General features: G+C 46.9%; 3 protein-coding genes across 3 annotated transcripts in view; 1 reads left to right on the forward strand and 2 right to left on the reverse strand.

Moving 5' to 3' along the window:
* PLCH2 (phospholipase C eta 2) overlaps positions 1–13,275 on the reverse strand; it is a 73,436-nt gene extending 60,161 nt beyond the window's left edge. Inside the window, exons 1-5 of the mRNA XM_051786580.1 lie at positions 12,859–13,275; positions 12,179–12,692; positions 10,522–10,583; positions 4,246–4,359; positions 2,968–3,444 (exon numbers count right to left, since the gene is read on the reverse strand). Of these exons, the coding sequence (XP_051642540.1) occupies positions 2,968–3,079 (112 nt within the window). The 5' untranslated portion in view covers positions 3,080–3,444; positions 4,246–4,359; positions 10,522–10,583; positions 12,179–12,692; positions 12,859–13,275. The remainder of the gene's footprint in view (positions 1–2,967; positions 3,445–4,245; positions 4,360–10,521; positions 10,584–12,178; positions 12,693–12,858) is intronic.
* Positions 13,276–14,263: 988 nt separating this feature from the next.
* On the forward strand, positions 14,264–17,608 carry PEX10 (peroxisomal biogenesis factor 10). Its single transcript, XM_051786587.1, has 6 exons — positions 14,264–14,431; positions 14,518–14,598; positions 15,035–15,441; positions 16,170–16,345; positions 16,639–16,774; positions 17,244–17,608. The coding sequence occupies exons 1-6, from the start codon at positions 14,326–14,328 to the stop codon at positions 17,313–17,315; spliced, it is 978 nt and encodes a 325-aa protein (XP_051642547.1). The 5' UTR covers positions 14,264–14,325; the 3' UTR covers positions 17,316–17,608.
* Positions 17,609–18,128: 520 nt separating this feature from the next.
* RER1 (retention in endoplasmic reticulum sorting receptor 1) lies at positions 18,129–25,086 on the reverse strand. Its single transcript, XM_051786588.1, has 7 exons — positions 24,921–25,086; positions 21,915–22,000; positions 21,301–21,405; positions 20,764–20,863; positions 20,194–20,272; positions 19,953–20,088; positions 18,129–19,197 (listed from the first exon to the last, which is right to left on the reverse strand). Exons 2-7 carry the CDS (start codon positions 21,993–21,995, stop codon positions 19,108–19,110), a joined length of 591 nt encoding a protein of 196 aa, XP_051642548.1. The 5' UTR covers positions 21,996–22,000; positions 24,921–25,086; the 3' UTR covers positions 18,129–19,107.
* Positions 25,087–25,341: the final 255 nt, after the last annotated feature.

Genomic DNA, 25,341 nt, shown 5'->3' on the forward strand with positions numbered 1-25,341 from the left:
GTTACAACAGTCTGTAGGCTCATTAACATAAATTAGTATAAGCTGACATTGCCAACAAGGGAACAATGGTGCATTCTGCAAACCTCACTTGTGCATTTCTGCCTCTGCAGCGAAAAGGAGGACAAACAGCAGCTGGCAGTGCTTGTTCCACTACAGCCTTACCCTCCACTCAGGGAGCAGAAAAGGTGTGGAAAACACAACTAAGTGGAGACTGTGCAAAAACTTCAGGACTCGGTGCCACAGTTTTGTAGCACCCACTGTAACAAATCGAGGGGAACTGAAAGTTCAAACACCAAAGGGATAAACAGCCCGTTCAGATTGGATTCAAACTCACCACCAAAACCCAAACCCAAAGCAGGTGCTGTTCTTCACTCACTCACTCCTACAAGCAGAACTGGTAGAGCCACAGTATCAGGTCACACTTTATTTTAACTGATGGGCAGTTTCACAGAAATCTCACTTGAATTCAAGTGACTTCCAGACAGCTGGTGCCAGTTCAGTAACATCCCCTGGGTGCCTGTTCCTCAGCTCAGCCTGTCCCAGGTTTGGGCTGGCAGGACCTTTGCAGGTCCCCCAGTGCCAGCCCTGCCAGGGCAGCAGCTCTCCTGGGCAGGCAGATGTTCCAGCCCCAGCTGAGGGCCAGCTCCAGCCCTTCTCCAGGCTAATCTGGTACCACATATCTGAGCAAACAGGATTTTGCATGTCTGTGCACAGCACTCTTTCATCAGATTACAAGGGAAGAGTGAGTCTAGACATGTCAGAGCGTATTTGAAAAATAGAGGATTACCGAATTTGCCATATACCTCCTGGATTCTGGACTCTCCCAATGCTGCTGTAATAACGTTTAATGACATTATATATAATCAAATTATGTAAAAGTTAATTGCATTCCACTCAGATTTCCTTTTTACATAGCAATCTTCTGCCTCATCCATATACAACCTACGCAGACAAGAGAAGTTTTTACTCCAAAAAAAATAGAAAGGCAAGAAGTTTTGAAAACTGTCTCAACTGATAAAATACCTCAAAGCTGCACAAGAGTGCCAAGAGTTCCAAGCCATCTAAGAGGAGTAAGTACAGAAGTAGATTGCAGGTAGCTACAAAACTCTGGGGCCAAATGATCAATTGAGAAGCTTTTATTTAACTGCACTGGATTTGCTCCAAGCAGTGATTTTACTCTCCAGCTCCATCCTTTCCTAAGTTTTCCTGCAGGTAAACTCACCCAAACAAGCAAAGGAAAGCATCCCATGTGGGAGGCTGGGCTGGACTGTTATTTGTGAGGGCCCAGCTGCCCCAGCAGCAGCTCAGCAGGGCCAGGTCAGTCTGGGCAGGTTGCTCAGCATTGGTTCCAGTGCAAAGGAGGGAAATCAGAGCTGTCCCTGCACTCAAACCAGTCCTGGAAAGAGTTAAAGAGGGGGTGAGGCCAAGCTCCAGTGGGTGCTCTGACCCAGCCTGCAAAGGGATTCCTGAGCCCACACCAGCTTTTGTTCAGGTCCAGCCCCACTGGCATTGGAATGCTGGAAGTGCTGCCTGTGCACAATGCAGACTTTCTCTCCCTCCAGCTATTCCTGGTTTCTTTGCACTTTGTCCCAGGTTTGCACACTGGCAGAGCTTTATGTCCAGGAGTATGGAATGCACAGTTACAGAGCCAACAAACCACAGACAGAAAATGAGTTCCCTGAAAGCCAGCCTGGGTGATACAGCACCAACTGGGACACACCATCTCACTGCTGCAGTGCCAGGGATGGAATCCTCCTATTGCACCTCCACATTTCTGCACTTCCCTTTTTCAAACCTCTTGCAAATCGATTTATGGAAAGAAGCATGTTCAGACAATGATAAAACATGATGGCTACCTCCACCAGGGAAAAAAATAATATTACTGAACATATAAGAAAGATAAGAAGTGTAATGACAGTTAATCATGGATTATATTCCATTGACAGGCTATTTTTAATACACCTGTATTAAAGATACACATGGATATATTCAGCTAGTAAAAAATATACTTATCAGCCCAAACTGGAAGCCAGCAGAAAGCTAAACTGATCTCACAATTGCTGGAAATTTAACCAAGACTACCAAGTTAGTTCCTGTGAGCCAAAACTTTTAGTGTTGTCTACTTCATGACTGTAAGCAGTAAATGAAATGCATTTACAGCAAATGAGTCCTATGTTGAATAAATGAAGTTCTGATTTAAATATTGAGCTAAATCACCTCTTTTTTTTTATTTTAAATGCAAAAAAACAGCTCCTTCTCTCTCAGATCTCTCCCATAGCACAGATTCATCTGCCACAGACATCAGTTACACAATTCCCTCCCTCCTACCCATCTCCAGTCTGCACTTGATGTGCACAATCACATCTGTAATCTCCAGAGCTTCCTAAGAGAAGAGCTCATTTTCCTCTGCCGAGCTGTCAACACTGAAAAAAGAGCAACAGCCAACAATAGTTATTCTTTGGGCCCTGCCTCTCTCAGCTCAGTTCAGACCTCGTGGCACAGAGCCACAACCCCAGGCACTGTAAATCCCAGTCTCATCAACTGCAAGAAAGATTTTCCAGAAGCACTTGAAAGAATCAAGGAAAAAAGTTGCAATCTCTTGACAGTCTCATCCTACACTAATTTACTTTTTTTTTCAAATTTTAGGAATTCTACAGATGAGGGTCCCTTCATGTGACTGAAACCTCACAGTGCACAAGCAAGGACAGAAGAAAGATTGATTCCAAAATATCCTTGGTGTGCAGGGCAGTAGTTGTCTTTTTAACACACTTTACACAAACTTTAGTCACCATACCAACCGCACAGAAAAAAGGGATTGAGGAACACACAAGCACAATTCCTTCCAGTTTAAAGACAACTAGAAGTCCCAGATGAAATCTCAATGCAATAAAAGTCAATTTGAAGGAAAAGAAAAGAATCTCCTCTCAGTACCAAACTCAGATGAGGGAACAGGAGCCTTCCACTTACCTCCCGTGAGGCTGTTTGCAGAGAGGAAACGGAAGCAGTTCCTGTCGTGGAGCGTGGATTCTTCCCTCTGTGTCAAATCCCCTGCTGCAGGTTTTGGAGAAGGCAGAGCCATCTCCAGCTCTCAGAGCAGCACAGCCACAGAGCCTGCTCCCAGCAAACAAAGTAGCTCAGGGCAGATATCTGCAGAGAGTCAGGCGAGGAATCAAAATATCCCAGAAAAAGCAACAATTTCAGGATGTTGCTGGCTTGCTTTGGAAGGGACAGTGAGGGCCTTCCCTGGAATTCCACATTCAGGAGACTGTCCTGCTTCAATCCTGCTGCCACATATTCCATGCATTGAACAGACTTTGTGGTATCAGAGTGGAGGAAGAACCACCGAGCTCAGCCCTGACGGGAGGGATGCGATGGCCTTTCCCAGGAGCACAGGAGTCACCAGCATTCCATGGACCTTCCCAGCACCTCCTGCATGTTGCTAACCTGGAGAAGACAATTTTTGTAAATAGTGAAACTTACTTTAAGTGTTTATTGTACAATATTTACTGCAGGAACACAGCTGGATGACTTGCAATGGACTGACCCCAGCAGACAGAACTCTTCTTTCCCTCCCACCAGTATTTTCACAGAAACCTCTGCTCTTCCAGGAGCAGCTTCTCCAGAAGCCAAACTGCTCGTTTTATACACACACAAATATATATATAACAGATACACATACACCTGACCCAGCCATTCTGCATAACAAGTGACTGTCTCAGCTGTATTCTCAAAGGACAGCTCTGAGGGCTCTGTGTGATGTTGGCTTCTTCACTCACCTCTCACCCCTAAAGCTCCTTTCTCCTCTTACCTGCTGTCTTTGCACTGCATCCTCTGCCATTGCCTGGCATTCTCCTTCCCTTTTCCCACCTATCTTCTGCCCACTGGATACAGGAGACCCAGCTTTCCCAAACTCTCAGTAGGCACCTTCCTCAGAGAAAGAAGGTCAAAGAAGGCTCACTCCAAAACACCAGACAGAGACCTGGGATCCTACCTGGTGCTGGTAACTGTTTGAATCTCTGGGAGTCTCCTTCAGTTTGTAATTACAAGCTGAGCTCTGAAACATTGCCCTAACATGTTGTGTTGTGAAAGCACAGATCCAGTTTGACATTATTTTAAAGAGAGAGGGCCATGAGGCTCACTATTAATTTGCAGTGAGCAGAAATAGAGGAGGGGATTTGAGACATTTGTAGCAAACCCTGAGTAAGAGACATCCCTGGTGGAGCACCTGCCTGTTTGAGGCTGTACCTCTCGTCCTGTCTTTGGTCCCTCATTCAGCTTCTTTGGGAAGTCACCTCCTCCCTGCCATTATCTTTCCACCAAGCCCCACCTTCTCCATGCTCTGTGTTGTCCAAACCTCCTCTGTTGAAAGGGAACATGTCAATCAGTGAAGTAACACCCACACGTGGAGCCAAATGCATGGAAACTCATCCAGGGCACAGCAGTGCTTAGCAATATTAGTCCTGGAGGAATTCAGTGTCAGTAAAATCATTTGTTTCCACATTTAAATGGCAAATAGCTCAGGGGGGCATCCCCGTGGCTCTGAAAGAGTTTTGGGCATATCAGAGGATGACATTCATTTGGTGAAGAATGTGTTTATTCTGGAGTCACCAAAACCAAGATTATCAACTTAGGGCAGATTTCACAAACTGACTGGAGGTAATAGATTATCAAAGATACCCTTGTATGTGCTGTCATCTGTAATTGTACCCCTTCAGCATTCTCTGACACATATATAATTGGTTAAAGGAATACAGAGCAAACATGCTGCTTTAGGCTGAAAAAAAGCAATTCAGACATTTCCATGTATTCATTTTGCACATCCCCAAATAAATGTTTGTGGGGTTTTTTTTTCCTTTAAACTAATCCTTGAATCAACACCAAAAATACATTTACTCACACAGAGCTGAGTTGTTTTTTTAAAACAGAACCAAAACTAGATATTAGATGGCATCTCAGAATTTAAATCAGCTGTGTCCACTGCAAAAGCCAAAAGTGCACTCGACAGCACTTGTGGAGCTGCTGCACTGCAGCTCTGGGCAGGTCTGGGTACAGCTGACAGGCACTGCCCCACAGCCCGGGAGGGATCCTCTGCTCTGGGCAGCTCCCAGCCCCAATTCCATAGCCACTGGCCACAGAGGGCCATTTCTGGCACGAGTGCACTGGGTGTCTAACCCGAGGTGAGTGCAGGAAGCCACAGCTCCCAGGGCAGATGGAACTGCTTTAATACAAGATCAGCCCGTGTCCTTCTCAGAGAGCTGAACTGGGGGGTAGTTACTTTGTCAGACTCTCTCACCTCTTTGCTTCAGGGGTTTTTTGGAGGGTCATTTCCTGTGCTGGAAGTTCAATCACTGTGACTCATTATACACCAAAGAACATATCCATGAGGGTGAGGAAGAGTGACTGGGCACGGATGTTCCTGCTGGCATGGACTGGCACCATTTCAGTGAAAGCAGATGAGCTGCAGTGCTTTATGGTTCTGTGGCTCATTAAATATTTTACTGCCTTGAGTTACATCAAATTCATGTTCTTTACTCTTTTTTTTCTGCTGTGAAAGTGAAGCTACTTCAGGCAGCTGATCTCTGAACATCTGTTTTCATACAAAAGATGTTCTTTCTTCACTCAGCCCTGCCTTTTACACCTTATTACAGGTCCTTAGAGTTCCCTTCTTCCCCTCCTTCTCTGTTCAGAATACCTGTATTGTTACAAAAAAATCAGCAAACTGAATGTCCCCATGTGCCAATGGAAAAGCACACAATTAATCCTTAAAAATACAAACTGGTATCTCAGAACAAGATTCAGGGGCCAGACTTCCTATTAAAGCAAATGAAAGGAGCTCAGTTGGCTTCCCTGGAAAATTTCTTGTGAAGATTGTCTAATGGAAAATATCAGTTACATTCTCTGAAAATATCTGATCTTTGTTACACTGGGAAGCACTCTGGCTCTGAGAACAGCACTGCTCATTGACAGCAGACATCAAATAGCCAAAAGAGAGCAACTCTATCTGTTCAGACCACACCAACAAGATTTAAACCGACTGCTCAGGCTAAGAGCCCTACCTGAGTGTTATTGTGTGAGGTTCTGTATTCCCTTGGAAAAAAGGGACTTAGGCCCTAGAGGCAGGATACATATCACTTACAGACAAAAGAAGCTGTGTATGCCATAACAATCCTCTAGCCATTTTTATATCACTGCAGTATTAAAGCTTAACCCCACAAGACCTGCTTTTGTTCAGGGAGGTTTTGTGTGGCATCCACCAGCACTCAGACAAGCTCTGATATCCTCCCAGAGCAGACACCCTGATAGCAGGGATGAAACACAAACTGAGGCACTTCAACCTGAACAGTTTGATCAGGAAGCAGATCAATGGATAAAAGATCAAAGTGTTACCAAATGGGAGAGGAAAGAAACTACTTCAGAGCATTTAAATGTGAGAGCCGGGCTTTGCTTTCAAGCTGTGCTGCGGTTCCCTCTGCCACGCTGCTCCCTGGAGGAATGCGGCTCCTTTCCCGGGCAATCCCATCCCAGATCACCTGCACGCCCGGGCATGTCACTGCACAGCCAGGGAGCAGCCAAATGAAAGGAGTCTGGTGCAGTCCTATGGAACAGGGGTGAGCCCACACCTCAGGGGGTGAGCCAACATTCCTTTTCCCAAGGGACAGAGCACACACAGAACACCCTGACATGCCACCGAGTCCTCTGGCAAAGGACTCAGCCAAAAATGGAAGGGGAAAGTGGGGAAAAGGCAGTCAGGAAGAGAGGACTTGGGAATACCTTGCTGGCAGCCTGATGGGTTCACCTTCACCCAGAACAGAGTCATCCCACTTGAAAGGAACACTCAACATTTGTCAGCTTTTCCTCACCCGCCCCTTGCAGCCTGAGCTGGAGCTGCACATGCCAGAGAGCCCTGCATTTTTGTTGAATGATGTAACTGAATATTCCTTATGCAAGGAAGGAGACATTATTAAACCCAAATTCTTGATTTCAGGTTCATAGGGACTGTGCCATATGACTTTATGAAACCAAACGTGGCATTTGCAACAATTTCTATATATAGGGGATGGACTTGTTTCTAATCCCCTTCTCTATTTATCCCAAATTGCCAAAACCTCTCTCGGTTTCACCAGCATTATTTATCACTCACCAGCTCCCAGACTGTCTGAAGTGGCAATGGAAACAGCACACAACAGCCTCTTGCTTCTGAGGAACATTTACATTTCATATTAGCAAGGGAGAACTGGAAATTTCTACTAGAAGACCAAAGGAACTCATTAAGCAAAGCTCTAAATCTCACCCAATAGCTTGAGTCAAAAGTACTTTGAAAATACAGGTTTTGTACTGCAGACCACAAAAAACAAACAGCCTCAGAGGAGAAATGGGGAGAGGAAGATCTCCTTGTTTGGAGACAGATGGGAAATGATACTCTGGAAATGGCTCTGCTCACTTGGGAATTTGTGAGTCATGCTGAGGAGGAGATAGACTATGGCTCCAATGCCACTTGTAATCAAGTGATCTATAATTCTGATAATGTTCCTGCTGTCAATTATGCTGCCAGTCTTGGTCACTGTCCAGAAGACTGATTTATTATTATTTTTTTTTTCTTCAAACTCATCTAAAGGAGCAGGAATTTCTTTTAAGAGTAATGCCTATGAGCTTTAACCAAAGTGCTTTAGTTCCATGCAGCAGTTTATTGCTGCTTTGATATTAAGGAATAACTTGTGCTGGGGGACTTAGAATGGAGGTGGCAATTTGTGTCCCTTTCCCAAGTCAGTGGCAAACAATCAGCTTTCTGAGGGTGCCTGGTAGGGCCAGACCCCAACACTGCAGACAAGAAAAAACACACACTTGGCAACCCCACGAGGAGGCTGCATTTTTTAAATGTTTTCTTTTGCCAAACATCCAAACTAATTTCTTAAATTAATGAATATCCTTTTTCATTAGCAGGAAGGGGTCTGGGAACCACTCAGTCCACTCTCATTTTGCCAAACAGAGACGTGCACAAATGGGAAATACAAGGTAGCAAGTCCTGGTCCAATAAATGCCAAAGTCCAGCTCTGCTTTGCTCACCACCTTATCACGGACTTCAGTACCTCATTAGTCAATAAATAACATTACTCCCATAACCTCATCTCCCTCAGAACCTGCCTAAGCCCACAGAAGCAGGACAGGTCACTGCAGGAGACAAAAAGCCTATGAAGTTATTTAACAGATGATCCAAACCCACAGACTGCAATCTCACTGCCCAAGGCACACAGCTCCAAACCCACTGCACACAGAACACCCAGAGCCCACATGCCAGGGCAGAGGGCAGCTCTAAGTGGGCAGTACAACAGTTGGGAAACCCCACCTTTAGCCAAGGCTCACTCCCAAGCCAAGGCAGTTCATGAGCTTCTTCCTGGCACTTCCAGCCACCTGAGAGCCCCTCTCCCTCCCCTCACAGCCACCTGCCTCCTACAACCCAGTGTGGTCACATCCCTGACGCACCAAACCAACCAGAAAACACCTCACTTCGTTCTTGCAGCAATCCCACTAAACAACATCATAACACATCCCAAAGTTGTGTTTTTGAGGTTCTCCTCTGCAGGCAATAAGAGCTTCTTCCAGGCACCTCAACTGCAGCTGCCATTGTTTCCTCAGGCTCCATTCCTTGCTCTGCTCTTGTTTAATTAAATAGAACATGAATTACATGTTTTCAGTCAAAGGCAGAGAAAACTTCTAGAAAATACATTCCAGCATCTAAGGGCACTGGGAAATCTGGAATAACAAGCTGTAGGGGGGAGTCACATTGAAGGGGAGAAGGGGCAAGGAGGAGCTTCTTTTAAGTTACCTTATGGTAAGTAGTCCTGCAGGGAGAGCTGGGAAGAGACATTTCTGAACACCAGATTCAACACAAAAAGCAGTGTTGCAAGTCTGTGCATAACGGCCTTTGGCAAACACAGCCGAGGGGATGGGAGCTGCTCAGGCTCTGCAGCACCTCAGTCTCTCCCAGCAATGTTAACATGGAAAGCTCCTTCACCTTCCCACCTGGTTTCCCTTGTAATTCCTGAGGCAATCCAGAGCTCCCTGACAACTGTGAAGATGTCAGAAGAGTCTCCAGGAGCCATTCCCTAATTAACTGGAAACAAGTGGGGCTGTGATAAACAATAAAAACTGTGGGGCCAGCTCAGAACCAGGTACACAAAAATCAACCTGTCAACTTTCATGCTGTGTTTCTGATGCAGATGGACCTGCAAACCTCGCTCAGGTCGTGCTTGCCCTGCTGTCTGCACCCAGAATTCCCCTCAGTGTGCCTGACAGACAGTGAGGCACAGAAAAATGGGAGGCAGGAAACTCAGAACTCTGCCTAAGCTTGTGTAAAGATCTGTCACAGCCTGCACTGCTCAGGTACCTGTCCAATGACTCTGCTGTGCACCCACTGGGCTGAGGGGAAGTGCTCCACCCCCACAGAATGCAGGCAGATTAAACAATGAAGAAGAGCTTTGGAAATTCCCGGCGGATTTAGAGTCCTTGGAGACCAGAATTCCATAGTGACTTGCAGCAAACCCTGGGCTGAGATGTTCTCCCAGGTGGTCACTGACAGCTGTCCCTCTGGCAGAGGGCTTGGCTCGTGTCACACAGGGCTTTCCTCTCCCCCAGCTGCCCCTGATGGCCTGGCCTGTTCCTGCTGCTCCTTGCACAGCTGCCGTCAGGAATTACCCCCGGGAGGGACAGGAGGGTTTGCCACCATCCACAGAGCCAGGGGGATCCTGGGAGCAGAGCTGAACTCCCAGGGAAGGTCAGGACAATGGAAGTAAGGGAAAGAAGATTCTTTCTTCTTCCAGAATCTATTTCAATTGTAAGATCAGATTAATTTAGGCTTATCATGGGAAGAAGTGGCTCATTTTGGAGATAACCAACGCAGAACTGAGAGATCTGGGTGCAGGAAAATTGTGTTGCAGTCAGTTCAGCTGATCCTCAGTAACTGAGAGACTGTCTTTACCAAAAAATCTCTTCAGCCTCATCCTATTACCCACTCAAGTTCATTTATACAGCCATTTTCTCAGCTCTGGACAAATGAACAAGTTCCAGTGATATTCACAAACAATTTGGCCCCTTCAAACACTATATTTAGGAACTGAGGGCTCTGTACAATTTATTTCAAAACTAAACTGACATCGTGGTGTTCTGAAATTGTGAGTACAGAACCCTACACTCTATATTTTTTATTGCTTTATTGTTCCTGCAGCACCATTCACCAAGGTGCTCTCAGACACTTTAGGGTGAGTGTGGAGTAGCTTTTAATTGAGCTAAATTACAGAAATGGTGAAGGCCACATAAGAAAAAACAAAAGCCTTTTCAGATAATGTAGAAGGAGCTTGGCCATAAACTAGAACATTATCATCATTTTTTTGCAAGGCCAGAACAAAAAGCAACCAGGAGCAATGCATGGCTAAAAAGTTTGCAGTGGTCTCTAGGGCATGAATTTAATGGTTTTCACCAAAATTTGCAAGCAAGACATTCCCTTGAAAAGTCTTTTTTACTTACCAATAACAAGGCACGAGTTAACAAAAAATCCATGTATCTGTGCCCCTGGAAGACTTGTGGCTCTATAAGAGGAGAGGACATAAGCTGGGAGGACAAAAAAAAATAACTTTCCAAGACTAACATAAAGACTGGACAAACTAATGATCAGAATGATAGATTTTTTTGAGCTGAGAACGATCAAAATACAATGCATTACAGGAGCACATCTTCCCAACACAGGCATTGAAGATAAGAGTCAGCAGGCCCTAGTGTTTCATGGTTCAGTTGTACAGGTTTATGTATTCTCTGTGACAGGTAGTTCTGGTAGGAGAGCTTGTTCAGTGAAGAAGCCCCTGTTAACTGCTCTGCTGTGTCAAACGTGTCTGTACCTGGTCGTGCCCTCAGTTCTCTACACAGTGAGCCCTCAGTGCCCCAGAGCAGAGCCTGGACCAGGCAGTGCTCCTGCCAAGGAGCTCAGAGCCCAGGGAACACCTCTCCCTGTCCTTCACACTGGCACTGAGGTCCTCAGAAGGCAGGAGCCCCCCACAGCCTGGCCTGCAATGAGATAACTCACATTTCCTTGGCCCTCACAAGCCCTGTCCTTCATTTGCACTAAACTGTTCCCCACAGCTAATCTGACTGGGCAAAAGACAATTCTCCCCAGCTGAAGTATCTTCCCGCTCAGTAAGGACAGAAAAAGCTCTCTTAATAGACAAAACTTTGACCACATTCTTTTGAACAATAAAGAAGCGAGTTAACTTTGAGCTACATTCTGAACATGGCATCAGTTTCCTATCTCAGACTAACCACAGTCAGGAGTGAATCATACTTTACTTCTAGGTTATTTTTTAGCAGTTAACCCACCTCTGCCATGAAACAAAACATGACTGTAGAAATTATCACCCTGAGGATTCGGGGTATGTTTCAGACCTACATCTAAACTCTGGAGCCCGAGGCACTGGAGGCAGATGCAGCACTGGCAATCCATCCATCCTTACTATTTGCCATATCTCTGCAATTGTAACCCGGAATTTTCTGTTCTTTCCTGCCATGAAAGGTTTCTCCATAGCCCAGAAGAATGACCAAAAAAAAGAGAAAAAGAAATGCATACTCTTTTGAAGTGTTGTGCATGTCTTTCCTTCCAAGTTAAGACTTTGCTGTTCAGTCACAGAACCATATATTGCTTAACCACTATTTTATTTAAATACCTGAAGTTTCTTTTATATCCAACCTCTCCTATCCAAGTCACTTTTCGTTCTGGCTCAGCACACCTGTGAAAGCTCAGGGCTCAGGTTATCACTTCAGAGTGAATGCACTGGTTTCTCACACCAGAAAATGCATTTCTCCAGTTAGAAAAGCCTAAACCTGAATCACAAATGAAGTTTGCTTCATCCCTACAAGCTCAGAGTCTAAAAACCTAGGACTAACAGAATTCCAAGGACCAAAACATTCTCTCTCTTCCAAAAAAAAAAAAAAAAAAAAAAAAAAAAAAAAAAAAGAGAGAGAGAGAGACAAAAGCAAAAGTAGTAGCAAACTCTTGCAAGCCCAAGGCTGGACAATTCCTGCGGTAGCCCCTTAGAAACTTTGTTCCTAACGCCCAAGAGTGAGAAAAAGTGTTAAAACTACACCCAAATGCTCGCTGGAAGAGAAAGTAGCCAAGCAAACCCCGAGCACACACCTCTGTCTCTCCTGGGCGGACGGGCTGTCCCGGCTCCTGTGCGCGGAACATCGGGACCTTCATCCCCGGGACGAGAACGGGAGGAGGGACCTGCGGGGAGGGAGCGAAATCCCGCCCCGGTTTTACATGTTGAGGGCTCTCAGCTCTCTGATCACAAAGCGGCTTTACAGCCCCTGTTCAAACAGTTCAGCTCCAGGGTAACAAGTTCAAAGTGGGAGGAGGCAGAAGGGACCGGAGGGTGGTAACAATCCTGCACAGACGTTTCGTTCCCTTTCCATCTGCAGAACCTGTTCTTCAGGTTGGGAACTGAAACATCTGCCTGCTGCCCTGTTTGAAAGCTGCACTCCGAACCTCTTCTCTCCTAACAGGTCCGCGGAGGTAAAATCATATTTTATAATGCACAGACAAGCAGCCTGTGGGAGGAAAAGTTAATCATTGCTGTGCACCGAGTTTGTTTTACATTTTGGACTTCCTTGTGGTAACGTCGGTGCAGCAACTCACTCCCCTGTCGGGTCTGTTAGAAGGAAAAGCAGAGAAGCATCCCATGGAAATGAAGTCTGCACAGAAACCACACTTTGACTGTGCTGTTAAAAATAACTAACTCCACCAAAAAGAAATAGAGTGTCATTTACCACACAATCCCCCCCAAATAACAAACTTTTAAGGAGTGAAAATCTGACCTTCAGATTCCTGAACTTGTCTTCAGCTTCATAAATGGTTTCCAGTCTAATAGTTAAGTGGTCATTAGCCAGGATTTCAGCTTTGGGAAAAAAAGCTCTCAAGCTCTTCTTTGCTTTCTTGACCTATGAAATGAGAATAGAATATTCACCCACCTCAATAAAACAGCAATAAATATGTACCCTGCCCACTTAATAAAACGCCTCTCTCTCATACAGAGAACAAATGCCTAGCACAAGGGTCGACTCCTCTAACAAGTGTTCACAACCTGGATCTAGCCCTAAGATAAGTCAGCAGCAAAATGAAACCGTGGTCAGGATGCACTTCTTGTTCTGCCTGTCGAAATAGCAACCAATACTTTTGTGGTGAGAAAAGTTATCGAGTGCTCTAATTTCAATCACACTCTCCCCATGTTTGGTATTTTTCTCAGCAACTGAGACACGTGAGAGGCACCGTGGAAACCACGAGCACCGAAACACCTGGGAACGAACTGGAATTCCGAACAAAATTATTCAAGGATTGGTCAGCTAATTTTAATTCTGTTTTTTGGGGTTTTTTTTTTTAATGTTGTCGTTTAGGGTGGCAGCTTCAAGTCTCTTACTTTTGGGACGCAGCAGATCCTCAGAAGTTACCGTGGGACCGTCCCATTCCACAGCCCCTTTCCCGCGGGGTTTTTCCTTATGCAGGCGCGCCCTCTATTGTTGCGCTACATAAAAGGCCCCAGCGCTTCCCCTTGATTCCATCGGTCCTGCAGCTGCGGAGGGAACCGTCCTACAGGAGGGAACCGTCCTACAGGAGGAAACCGCCCTACAGAAGGGAACCGTCCTACAGGAGGGAACAATCCTACAGGAGGGAACCGTCCTACGGGAGGGAACCGTCCTACAGGAGGGAACAGTCCTACGGGAGGGAACCGTCCCCAGCGCAGTCTGTGCCGCACCCGCTCCCAGCGGGACTGTCCGTGCGGACCGGGGCGTTCCGCGCCCGCCCGGGAGCCCTCGGGAGCTGCGCTTTGAGACCCCAAACACCTCACACTTCCCTTACCCTGTGTTAGGTGGCCCCGGTGCCCCTTCCCCTCCCTTTCCCCTTTCTTCTCTCCTTTTCCCGCCCCTTTTCCCCTCCTTTTCCCTTTCCCTCTTTTCTCTCCCCTTTCCCCCTTTTCCTCTCCCCCTCCCCTTTTTCTTTCCCCCTTTTCCCCTCCCCTTTTTCTTTCCCCTCCCCTTTCCTCCTTTTTCCCCTCCCCTTTCTCCCTTTCCCCTCCCTTTTTCCCTCCCCTTTCCCCTTTTTCCCTCCCCTTTCCCCTTTTTCCCTCCCCTTTCCCCTCCCCTTTTCCCGCCCTTTTCCCGCCCCCCTCACGCCGCCGCGGTGACGCGATATCCCTGCGCGGCGCGCGGGCGCTCCGCCCGTGCCGGGGGTTCCGCGGTGCCGCCGCCGCTCGGGCCGCGCGCCGTGTCCGTCCGCGCGGGGGGGCGATGGCGGCGGCGGGCCCGGCGCGGCTGGTGCGGGGCGGGCAGAAGGACGAGCTGTACCGGGCCGGGCTGCGCAGCGGGGCCGGCACCGCGCTGCGGGGGCTGGCGGGTAATGCCCGGGGGGGCGGAGGGGGCGAGGGGGCTGGTGCCGCGCCCGGGTCGCACTGGTGCGGTGACAGCGGCCCCGTCCCGCAGGTGCCCGGCCCTGGCTGCAGTGGCGGCGGGAGGTGGAGCTGCTCTCCGATGTGGCCTATTTCGTGCTCACCACGCTCTCAGGTAACCTTTGCTACCAGTTTTTGTCATTTCTCTGTCGTTTCTCCCAGTACGTTACAGCGGCTGTGCTGGGGATCACCTGCTGAGGCTGCTCCTCGGTTCTCTTTAACGAGGGGGTCTGTTAAAACACCTTTTATTAAACGTGAAACCACTAAACTGTCCAAGCACTTTATTAGCACAAATGCATGTTCTTCTAAAAGCAAAAGCTTTTTACAAAAGGGCTGTCTGACACTATGACAGGTACCCCACTTTTGTCCTCCACCCACTGCTGATACCGATGCTGCAGATGCTGATGTAACCAAAACACTTGTTAAACATGAAAAAATGCAATTATTTCTCAGAGTGCAAAGCCTGCTGAGCTGTGAGCTGAGCAGGCTGTCCCCACAGACGGATCTTGCAGTTGCCATCTCACCCTGGTCTCTGTTGCACGTTTACCCAGGGTACCAGACTCTGGGCGAGGAGTACGTGAACATCATTCAGGTGGACCCCAGCAGGAAGAAGGTGCCCTCTCTGCTCCGCCGGGCCGCCTTCATCTCCCTGCACACCGTGGTGCCCTACTGCCTGGAGAAGGCCCTGCTGCACCTGGAGCACGAGCTGCAGGAGGAGGGTGAGGAGTCCCGGAGCCCCGGGAGCGGCCCAGCACCGGCACTGCCCAGCAGGACCTTCCTGCGCAGCTGGATCCGCAGGCGGCTGGGGCAGCTCCCGGAGCAGCAGAGGAAAACGGCCTCCCAAGCTGTGTATGTCCTGAAACAATCCATCCCCCTGCTGCACCGGCTCCACCTGGCGCTGTTCTACATCCACGGCACCTTCTACCACCTCTCGAAAAGGGTCGCGGGCATCTCGTATGTGAGTGACGCGTTCCTGGTCCCGTGTGTGAGTGGCGTGTTCCTGGTCCCATGTGTGAGTGATGTGGTGTCCACAGCCCTGCTGTGGCCTCTCCTGGGATGCCACGTGTGTAACAGGGAGAGGGATTTGGCTGTGGGTGATTATAATGGGAGGGAAGTTTTTTGCATCCCTGCAGTCGAGAGGTTACGGGTAATAAATGTGAATGTCAGAAGCTGTAAGTTCTGACCCTGTGTAACTTCAGTGTGTCTGCCACAAATACACCAAAAGTGAGAAGGGACTTAATAAACCCGCAGGAAATAATGAAATATAGTTCTGAACAAAAACCAGTGCACATTTATAGAGCATTTTTCTGTAAAAAGAGCTTAATTTTGTATCTTTGCAAAAAACCCCATCAGCCACTGGCCCAGAAATGCCTATAGACACAAGACTCCTCAACAATTCCCAGGGTTGGTGTGGAAAAGAGGTGTCTGACTGTTTGCTCAGTGACACAAGAAAATCAAAACAATTAAAGCTGCAGTTTTGATGGACAGACAGACAACTGATCCTGCACTGAGAGTAGCTAAGTCCAGGCTGACTGAAGGTGATCAGACCTCCTCAGACACAGCAGCTTGAGAAGCCCTACAAACATGTCAATTTTTTGGACAGAAATGAGAATCCCAAATCAAGTTTATTGAAAGGAGGGGGAATAGTTTCATAAAACCACATCTCTGTTTCTGTGAATCCCACAGCTACATTTTGGAGGACTGCAGGGAGAAGATCAGAGTGTCCGGACAAGTTACAAGTTCCTTGGAATAATCTCCCTCTTCCATCTCCTGCTGACCATTGGAGTTCAGGTGTACAGCTTCAAACAGAGGCAGAGGGCGAGGCAGGAGTGGAAGCTGCACCGCAACCTCGCCCACCAGAAGTGAGAGGTGGCTTTTACTTACTAGGAAAGAGGGGGGAGCAGTGGTGGGAATGGCAGAGCTGCCACGGACAGGGGGAACACGGGACTGACACACTGATTTAAGTTAGAACTTGATGTTATGTTTAATTAATTAGCAAAGTTAATTCCTAGCTGTTTTAAGCATCTCTTAGTTTTCATGCTTTGGTGGTTCTGAGCAAGGGTTAATACCTGAAGAGGGTGGTTACTTTAGGATGGTGTTACCAGCTATCTCTCCCAGGCAGGCTGCATCATTAACCTGTGACTCTGTTCATTAGGAACACGAGCAAGGACAAGGCTCCTGGGCGCCAGTCCCGCTGCACCCTGTGCTTGGAGGAGCGGAGGCACAGCACAGCCACCCCCTGCGGGCACCTCTTCTGCTGGGAGTGCATCACTGCCTGGTGCAACACCAGGGTGAGTGCAGGGACAGGCACACACTGCTGAAATCTCCACCTGAAAACACCCCTCAGCCTGGCTGGTCAAACCCCTTCCCTCACTGAGGCACCCAGGGTTACCAGGACATGTTTACAGAAACAGAACGACCAACATTACATTGGGAAGGTTACATGTAAACATTTATAAATAGGGGAATTATATTTATAAATATATAAAATATATTTATAAATATATACATTTTATATAAATATATAAAATATATTTATAAATACATTTAAATAATATATAAATAAGCTGAGCAGCTTAAACTGGGCCAGCTCAGAGTGCTTTATGTGGCAAAAGCTCGTACCACAAACAGGACTGAAAAATGGTTTGTGAATTTTGGATGATGATTATTTTCTAAAAGTAGCTGAAGTTATATTTGGATGCCTTTAAACTTTTCAGTAGAACTATTTGGTATGTCCTGTATCTGATCTCTTTTCTGCAGGCAGAGTGCCCACTGTGCAGAGAGAAGTTCCATCCCCAGAAGCTGATCTACCTACGGCACTACCAGCTGTGAAGGACAAACCCATCCTGGGCCCTGGCAGGGCCTCAGCTCCCACTCTGGACTTGCCACACAGCCCCAGCTGGGCCAAGGAAAGGCTTCAAGGACCTGGAAATGCCCATGGCAAGGTGGCACTTCAGTCCTGGGTTGCAAATAAAGCCCTCTCTGCCTCTAGCCTTGTCTCTTTGGATATGGTTCCTGACCATATAAAAATGTGTTTCTAAAAAGTGTTGTTAACACTCAGCTGTTCAGAAGGAGTCATCCCAGTTGGGAATTTTAATACTAATAAACGTCCTGGTTTTCTCCCTGATTTGTCCATATTATTCAGAAACTCCAGCAAGCCTGAAAACAGCTTCTCCAAGTCAGGGCTTTCACCTTTTTAGGCAACAAACCACATCCACGACTGGTGCTTTTATAAGGCCTGTTCTGGATCCTGTTTCCATAATTTTAAGTGTTTACATTCCTAGTTTCCACACTGCTAATAAAACAAAACACATGCAAACAAACAGAAAGCAACGGGTCAATGTGAGCTAAAACTACCTGTCATGTTCCCAGGACTGCTGAATTCCAGAGCTCCACAAAGACTTCACTTGACAAAACCAGAGGAAAAGGTGCCTACATCTATTTCCCAATTAGGTGTCTGTTGAAGCTGCCACTGTCCTCCATTCAGAATCTTCAAAAAGCTGATCTTTTCCTACCTTCTGCAAGTGAATGGTCCCTGAGGAGTTGGAAAAGGCATTGCATGAAGGTAAGTTGAGGGTAACCATGACTGAAAAGGAGCCATAAATGCTGTTAGATCAATAGATGTATATAAAGATAGAGAACAAGTAAAGGGGAACACTGTCTTTTAATAAATTTTGGAATTAAAAAGTCACTTAATAAAACTGCAGTCGTATCACATGAAAAAGTTTACATGCAGGTCATTTATGTCTTATTTCCCCCCCCCCTTATAAAATGAAAATCTGTTAAAACCCCCACCACTGTCTGTTCTGGCCAGTTTGGGTACTTTCTGTGGGGCTGCATGAAGTCAGCTTAAATTATTCATGAAACCATTAAGTACGAAAGAAACTCCAACTAAGAACAATTAAAATATATATTTTTATAATTCCAGGTCCTCAAAGGAAATTGTGATAAGAGTTTGAACAAAGTTCTGAGTCATCACGAAAGAGCCCAATTTTAGCATCTGCTCGGAGATGGAACAGTGAAACTGGCATTGAAACCCAACACAAACGAGTTGCTTTAGAAGCTAAAGGAGTATTTTTTTTCCCCTACTGCAAACCCATAATTTAGTAGATTTCTTATTCCTACCTATTGGGTTATAACTCAGTAATACCATGCATTTAGGAAACTGGCTTAAGTTCTGCAGCTATTTAAGTCTACTGAAGGTTTCTATGAGAACAGCATCACGTGTGCCAGCTTACACTTTCCTCCACAGATGTGCCCAGCACTTCAGGGTGATGGTGAGCAGGAGAACTACGTAAAAACATCCAGCTCTAGGCCATTAACCTCTCCAGTGCAATGGATCTTGAAAGGAATACGTTAGCCCAGATCCGTGGGATTATCCAAAGTTTCTCCAACTTCTTCCAAAAAAGAGAATAAACTCAATGCAATTTGGTTAGAATGCCAGTTTCCTCAAGAAACTGAGCTGATACTTCAGATAAAAATAGCAAGATCCTCGTAAAATGAAAATTCAACTGCTTTGTCACCACTCTGTTAATCATTTTATGAAGAAAAAAGGCATTGTTACAATGGCTCAAAATCGTTCCTTTAGTGAGCAGTAGAACTGGTCAGCAGGGTGTTGCTCCCTCTAGCTGGCAAAGGTCTTCCCCACATCCTCCTTCCCTTTGTATTTCCTCTTGCCATGTGTGAAGGGTATATATCTGTACTTTATCATGTGCTGCAAAGAGAAAACATCAAGTGTTGAGGCAAGAAACTTGGGGAATATTTAGACACAATGTTTTATAATGCACATCATCCCCTAGAAAGGCAGTTCTTAGTAAAGGTAATGAAATAGCTAATCCTACAGCAGTTTAAATCCAAACAGGTGTATGAGATCAGCCTCACAAATCTCAAATCTGGGTGTACCCAACAACTCATACAGTACAGTGAAGGTAACTGACTGAGGGACCACAGAGGAACTAATTCTTTACTACCCTTTAATCTTAAATTTCCCACTCAAATCACAGTTTCTATCCAAAATTCTGAATGTCTGGGAAAAAAAATAGCTTTTTAAAATGCCAACAAACCATAAGTAACTTGTTAAAATGGTCAGGATGAGTTGTCTCTGTTCTGCTTCCTCTTTCCCTCACCTACTTTCTTGCACCAACTTGTCAGAACTTCCCTTTTCACCCATCAGAGATTGTACCACACCTCTTCATTAAAAATAGCCACAGTTAGGACAGGAAGTGGATGAGAACCTGCATAAACACCTGATCTTGCATTCTAAAATCAAACCCTTTTGAAAGTGAGAATAAAAGCTGCTCAGTGCTGCAGATGTACAGCACAAACAACTCATGTCCAGGTGCTGGCTGCTGCAGTTGCTGCAGGACCACGAGTGTGTGCAGCACATTTCCCACCAAGGGCACGGCCAGGCTGGAACAAAGCTGCACCTCCTGCCCCCACAAAAGCTGCTCCCTGTTGCTGGGGGGTTACCTTGATTTGCCTCTTCATAGTGATGCAGAAGAGCATGATGAAGTACATCACCAGGATGGGCCAGAACACAGGCACGTTGAAAGCCTCGAAGAACGTACACGCCATGGCAACCAGGATTCCTTTGGTGGCAGAGTGCCTGGAAAACAACAGCCACAATCAGTCCTTGGAGTCCAGCTACCACTCATTAGAGGCAGGTATTTGTATTTTCAAAGCCAGAGCACGGGCAGACGGATCCACTCACCAGAATTTGAATTCTGGGAGCCTTCTAATGAAAGGCCGAAATTCTTCGTTTTGCCTTGTAGGTAAGGAAGGACCATCATCTGAAAATAACAGGGAAAAACCAAACCACAAACCCCCTCACAGTAGCTTTCCACACTATTCAGACTCCTGATTTTTTTTTTTTTACTTTTTATCTTAAAAAAAACCCCTAAAAAAATCACAAAATGAATCCACACCCAATTTCCACTGCTACACTTAGATCCCAGTCACAGTTTAATGTAACTAAGCACTGATTCCCCAAAAGAAAATAAGGAACAGAAATGAGTGCCAGGTCACTATGGGGAGAATTTAAGTCATATAAAGCTCCTTTCAGAACACAGAAAACTAATATAATATGGAATATGTTCAAGTCCCACGCAAGAGAGGACAAATTTTATGGTAACTCTTGATGTGAAGCTGCACAGATTTTTTCCAAGTCTAAAAAATACAAAGTCCTGCTGACATTGCACATCTTTACATGACTTCATCGGCCCAAGGGGTCTGGAAGTTTGGCTAAGTTCTGAACTGTGGCAAAATGAACTGTTCATCATACCTGAGTCTTCCATTAGAGAGGGGTCTACCTTTGGCGACAGGAAAGCTATGAAGAGGTTTAGGTGGTAGATTCCCAAGGCATATGTCACAATGTACCAACCCTGCACAGGGAGGAACAGCCATGGTTAAAGTCTTCCTGAAAGACGTTTGCTGATACTTCTTTTTTAACAAGATTAAACAACCTGGGTTCTTTGCTTCCTTGAGAAGCTTTTCTACCTCCTCTCCTTAACTGAAAGGTTTCCGGACTAGAATATTAACAACATAAAAATATTAACAATTCTGACAATATTAACAATATTACATAAAAATATTAACAATTCTCACCTATCAAAACATGTCTTAGAACACAAGAGGAGTGCAAATCCCTCATGTACACAAGAGCTGATCTCTCTTCAGGTTATCCAATTTACCTTCTACCATGAGCTAAACGACACCACACGTGGTTCTAAAGTAACACCACACTTCAAAAATACTCTTAACAGGACACACAGGCCAGGAGTGATAGTAAAAATCCCTTGGCAGTAAGTGCAGTGCTCACCTGCAGTAAATAAACTCTAATCATGTAGATAAAGCTCAGCCCCAGCGTTACAATCCATCGCACGGCCGTGTAGGGGGTGGATTTGTCTAACCAGGACTGGTAGATCTGGGAGGAGACAAAGGGACACGTGAAATACAGGAGGCACAAGGAGCACAGTTCATCACAGGGCAGCACTGGCACAGAGAAGCCTTTGGGAAGACTATTTTGGGAAGGGCAGTAACGTGAAATATCTGTATTCTTCATGAATAAACTGAATCACACATCACTGTGCTTTGAAAAGTTCCGTGTTTTTATGAAACCCCTAATGCTTGGGGCATTGTACAGCAATTTAATATTTCTGTATCTCATGCAAGTTACTTTCCTTAAGACCAATTTGACCTGAAATCTGAAATCACTCCTTGTTTTTGACAACATATATTTTCACTGTGCAACGTCACACATACACCCCTTAAACATTCCAGTAAGCTATGTGTAATATTTATCAGTTTTTAAAGGCTTCAGAAGAAATCTGAAGATTTTAGCATTTTAACAACTCATCCAAAAAGTAATGAGCTTAAGGAGCCACAGTGAGATCTACTCCTAAAGCAGTCAGAAAAATCCTTCCCCAAACCAACCTGTCCAAGTCTTGAGAAAAACCTATAGACCACGGAGGGTTTTCCATGCACAGACTCCCCAATGCTGTCCCCTTCTGACATGGTGGCTGTGGAAACAAAACATGGGACACAGGGAACACTGAGACCCAAAATCTGAGCTCAGAAAGCTTTAAAGCACATTCTCTGAACCAGCATTTACACACAATGTTCTTTGGGCTTGCACTGTTCGAAACAAGTATTTTGAACAAAGTATTCTCAAAGAGGGGACACTTATGCAAAAATGAATTAATTTTTTCCTAAAGTAATTGTCCAAGGCAGCAAAGAACAGGGTGTTTTACAAAGGCAAGACAGGATGCAGTCCATTCTGGGAGGGAAATAAAGAAACCTATAGAGAAATGCAGGAAGGAGGCTGGTTGGACACCCCCTTGCTAAGGCAGAGGCTGAGTTACAACATCTAAATGGTGAGACAGGACCTGCAGCACCTCCCTCCTGCCCCCTCAGTCTCCAAAGGCAAAGAACAAAATCAAAATAAATATACAGATATTTTTTTAAAGCTGCTTTGGATTTTAAGTGCTCAGTAGCCAGAGAGTGAACAAGGAAGTTCAGGACTGCACATCAGTGCTTTCAGCCTCTGCCAAAGCACCAAACCCAGAACCTTGCTCACACTAGAAAGAAGGCAACGACTTTCTCTGTCTCTTGAGCATGAAGAGCTGAGCAGTAGCAGGAAAGTTTTCTGCAGGAGCAAAACTGTGCAGTCAAAGGGCCCGAACTCAAGTAAAAACATCAACCAAGGGGGTTATTTTTCAGCCCACGCTTCTGCTACCGATTTAAGAGCTTTATTTTCCTTATCAGTTAAGCTTAACTGGGTTGTGCAGCTCCCTTCGAGGTACAGGCCAAATAAACTCGATTCTAAACAGAAACGTTTTGCCACATCACCGAAAGCAATCCCTGACACTACTTCCTGGAATCCTCAATTGTGGGTGGGACTATGTAACCCTGGGATACTGGGAGCACTTTCAGCCCACTCAAGAGCCTCAGAGGATAATAAAGCTGTGTGGAACATAAATAAATAAAAAAACCAGTACATCATCTTAGATGCTGCAATATGAGTGACTGCTGCAGAAAATTTGAGACCAAGGACAATCTGGGGAGGCACAAAAAGTTGTGTATTTTTCCTGCAGACATCCGAAAACTACATCCTATGGAATCATTAGGAAGTAAAAAAAAAAGAGTCCTGCTACACTTCAAAAGCTAAGGGGTTTCATCAGGAGGCTCCAGGAGCTGAGTCCACTTTAATTCAAGCTAGAGTTGAAAAGAAAAAAAGAATCAAACAGAAACTCATACAATATACAGATTTTTCCACTACAGGCAAAAGGAAGTGATTATTCCTCTCCCCACTCTCTGCAGGGCAGAAGTTACTCAGCCTTCTCAGCTGAGCATCATTTTGGGCTTTATTCTGGTTTTCTTTTTTTTTTAGAAGTCCTGAAGTATAAGGACTGTAACCAAAAGATATTCAGCCTATTGACCAGAGACCAATGAAAACTCTCACATTTTCAAAATTAATTGTCCAGATACATCCAAATATAGCAAATATGGGCTACAGGCAGACCTAAGGTGACAGTGTTGTAAATGCCACCCTGTGCAGAGCAAGTGGAAGATCAAGATGTGAGGCTCCTGAAGGCTTTCTGCTGCAGCAGGGATTTTGCTGGGTGAAAAAAATTATATGTGATTATGTATGACTGTTTCTCAGATACACAGTTCTTCCAGAGCAGCCCAAGAAACACAACCAGCTGACACTGTTCTACTGCAGAGGGGCTCTCTACAGTTAAGAACACTGGGGTTTTATTGGTTTAAGGGAATAATTAATATAACCAGTTGCAATCATGGAAGGGTTTGGGTGGGAAGGGACCTTAAAGACCGTCTCATGCCATTCCACCCCCTGCCATGGGCAGGGACACCTTCCACCAGCCCAGGTGGCTCCAAGCCCCATCCAGCCTGGCCTTGGACACTCCCAGGGATGGAGCAGCCACAGCTTCTCTGGGCAACCTGTGCCAGGGCCTGCCCACCCTCCCAGGGAAGGATTCCTTCCCAATACCCCATCTCTCCCTGCCCTCTGGCAGTCTGAAGCTGTTCCCCCTCGTCCTGTCCCTCCAGGCCCTTGTCCAAAGCCTCTCTCCATCTTTCTTACAGATGTAACATAAATTCACTGTTCAGCACGAGGAGCTGTGACAACCCTTCAGCACAGCCAACAATCAGAAAGTCACACATTAATACAACAAACGAGTGAATAGGTCACTGCCAGCAAAACTGAGGCTGCTGCTAAAACTAAACCATGTTAAAGGAGTTTCCTCTGCTGAAAACACCAGGCAGGTGAAAGCAGGACCTTAATAGATGACCTTTTCACCACAATTGTTATGGTAATGTCGCTACAAACATGATCGCTGAGTGCTCAAAACCAGAACCTGGGGCAGTAAAAACATTCACTTTCTGCGGTGACACACAGACGTGCCGAATTTCCAGAGAGCTCTGATTATGTGACAAGTTTTTCTTGAAGTTAAAATACAAACGGAGGACACCGGCAGCAAACCCACACTCCTGCTCGCACAGCCTTCCTTATCTGGTAGAGGAAACACCTTCGAAGAGCAACACACTCGAGGGATTTACTGTAACAGGGTGAATGGACAACCACGGGGCACGACCACGCTGGTGGCACAGCTTGGGTTTTTCACGCTAAAAATAGACACTTTCATTTCATCCGTTCCGGCAGCAGCCGAGCAGCACCTGCGGCTCTCGGGGACTTCCCCGGCCTGGGCTGGGCTCAGCCCGGTCCAACGAGCGGGGAGCGGCTGGAGCGGGGCCGGCACAGCGGGGACACGGCCCGGGAGGCCCCGGGAGGCCCCGAGCCCGCGCAGCCCCCGCACCCCGGAGGGGCCGCTCGCCCCGGGCTCCGCCCCCCCGCCCAGGGGTGTCCCGGCCCGCAGTGCCCGCCCGCGGCCCCGCTCAGCCCCGGGCGGCCTCAGTACTCACAGGCGGCCGAGCCGGTCCTTCCTCCGCTCCCGCCCCTCCACACACCCGATATGGCGGCACCGTCGGGACGCGCTTCCGCTTCCGGGGCTGGGGTGGGACGAGCCCGAGTGCGGCCCCGCGGTTGGCCCCGGGGGTAGCGAGGCGGTCCCGGCGGGGAGGCGGGAGGGCGGTGCGGGCCGTGAGGGCGGGCGGGAGCGGGCGGGGGACAAACGGGGCGGCACCGGCGGGGACCGAGCGCCGACCGGGCCCGCCCCGCTGCCCTGAGGGGGCGCCCGGCCCCGCCCCCCGCGCCGGCGCAGCCAATGGGGAGCGGCCGCTGAGGGCGGGCGCGGGCACGCGGCCAATGGCGGGACGGCGGCGGGCGGGGGGGCGGGGCTGAGGGCGGGGTGGGGCCGGGCCGAGCCCGAACGGAGCCGATCCC

The sequence above is a fragment of the Manacus candei genome, unplaced genomic scaffold (assembly GCF_025592945.1).
Source record: "Manacus candei isolate 608988 ecotype Guabito, Panama unplaced genomic scaffold, ASM2559294v1 h1tg000022l, whole genome shotgun sequence".
NCBI classification, from domain to species: Eukaryota; Metazoa; Chordata; class Aves; order Passeriformes; family Pipridae; genus Manacus; species Manacus candei.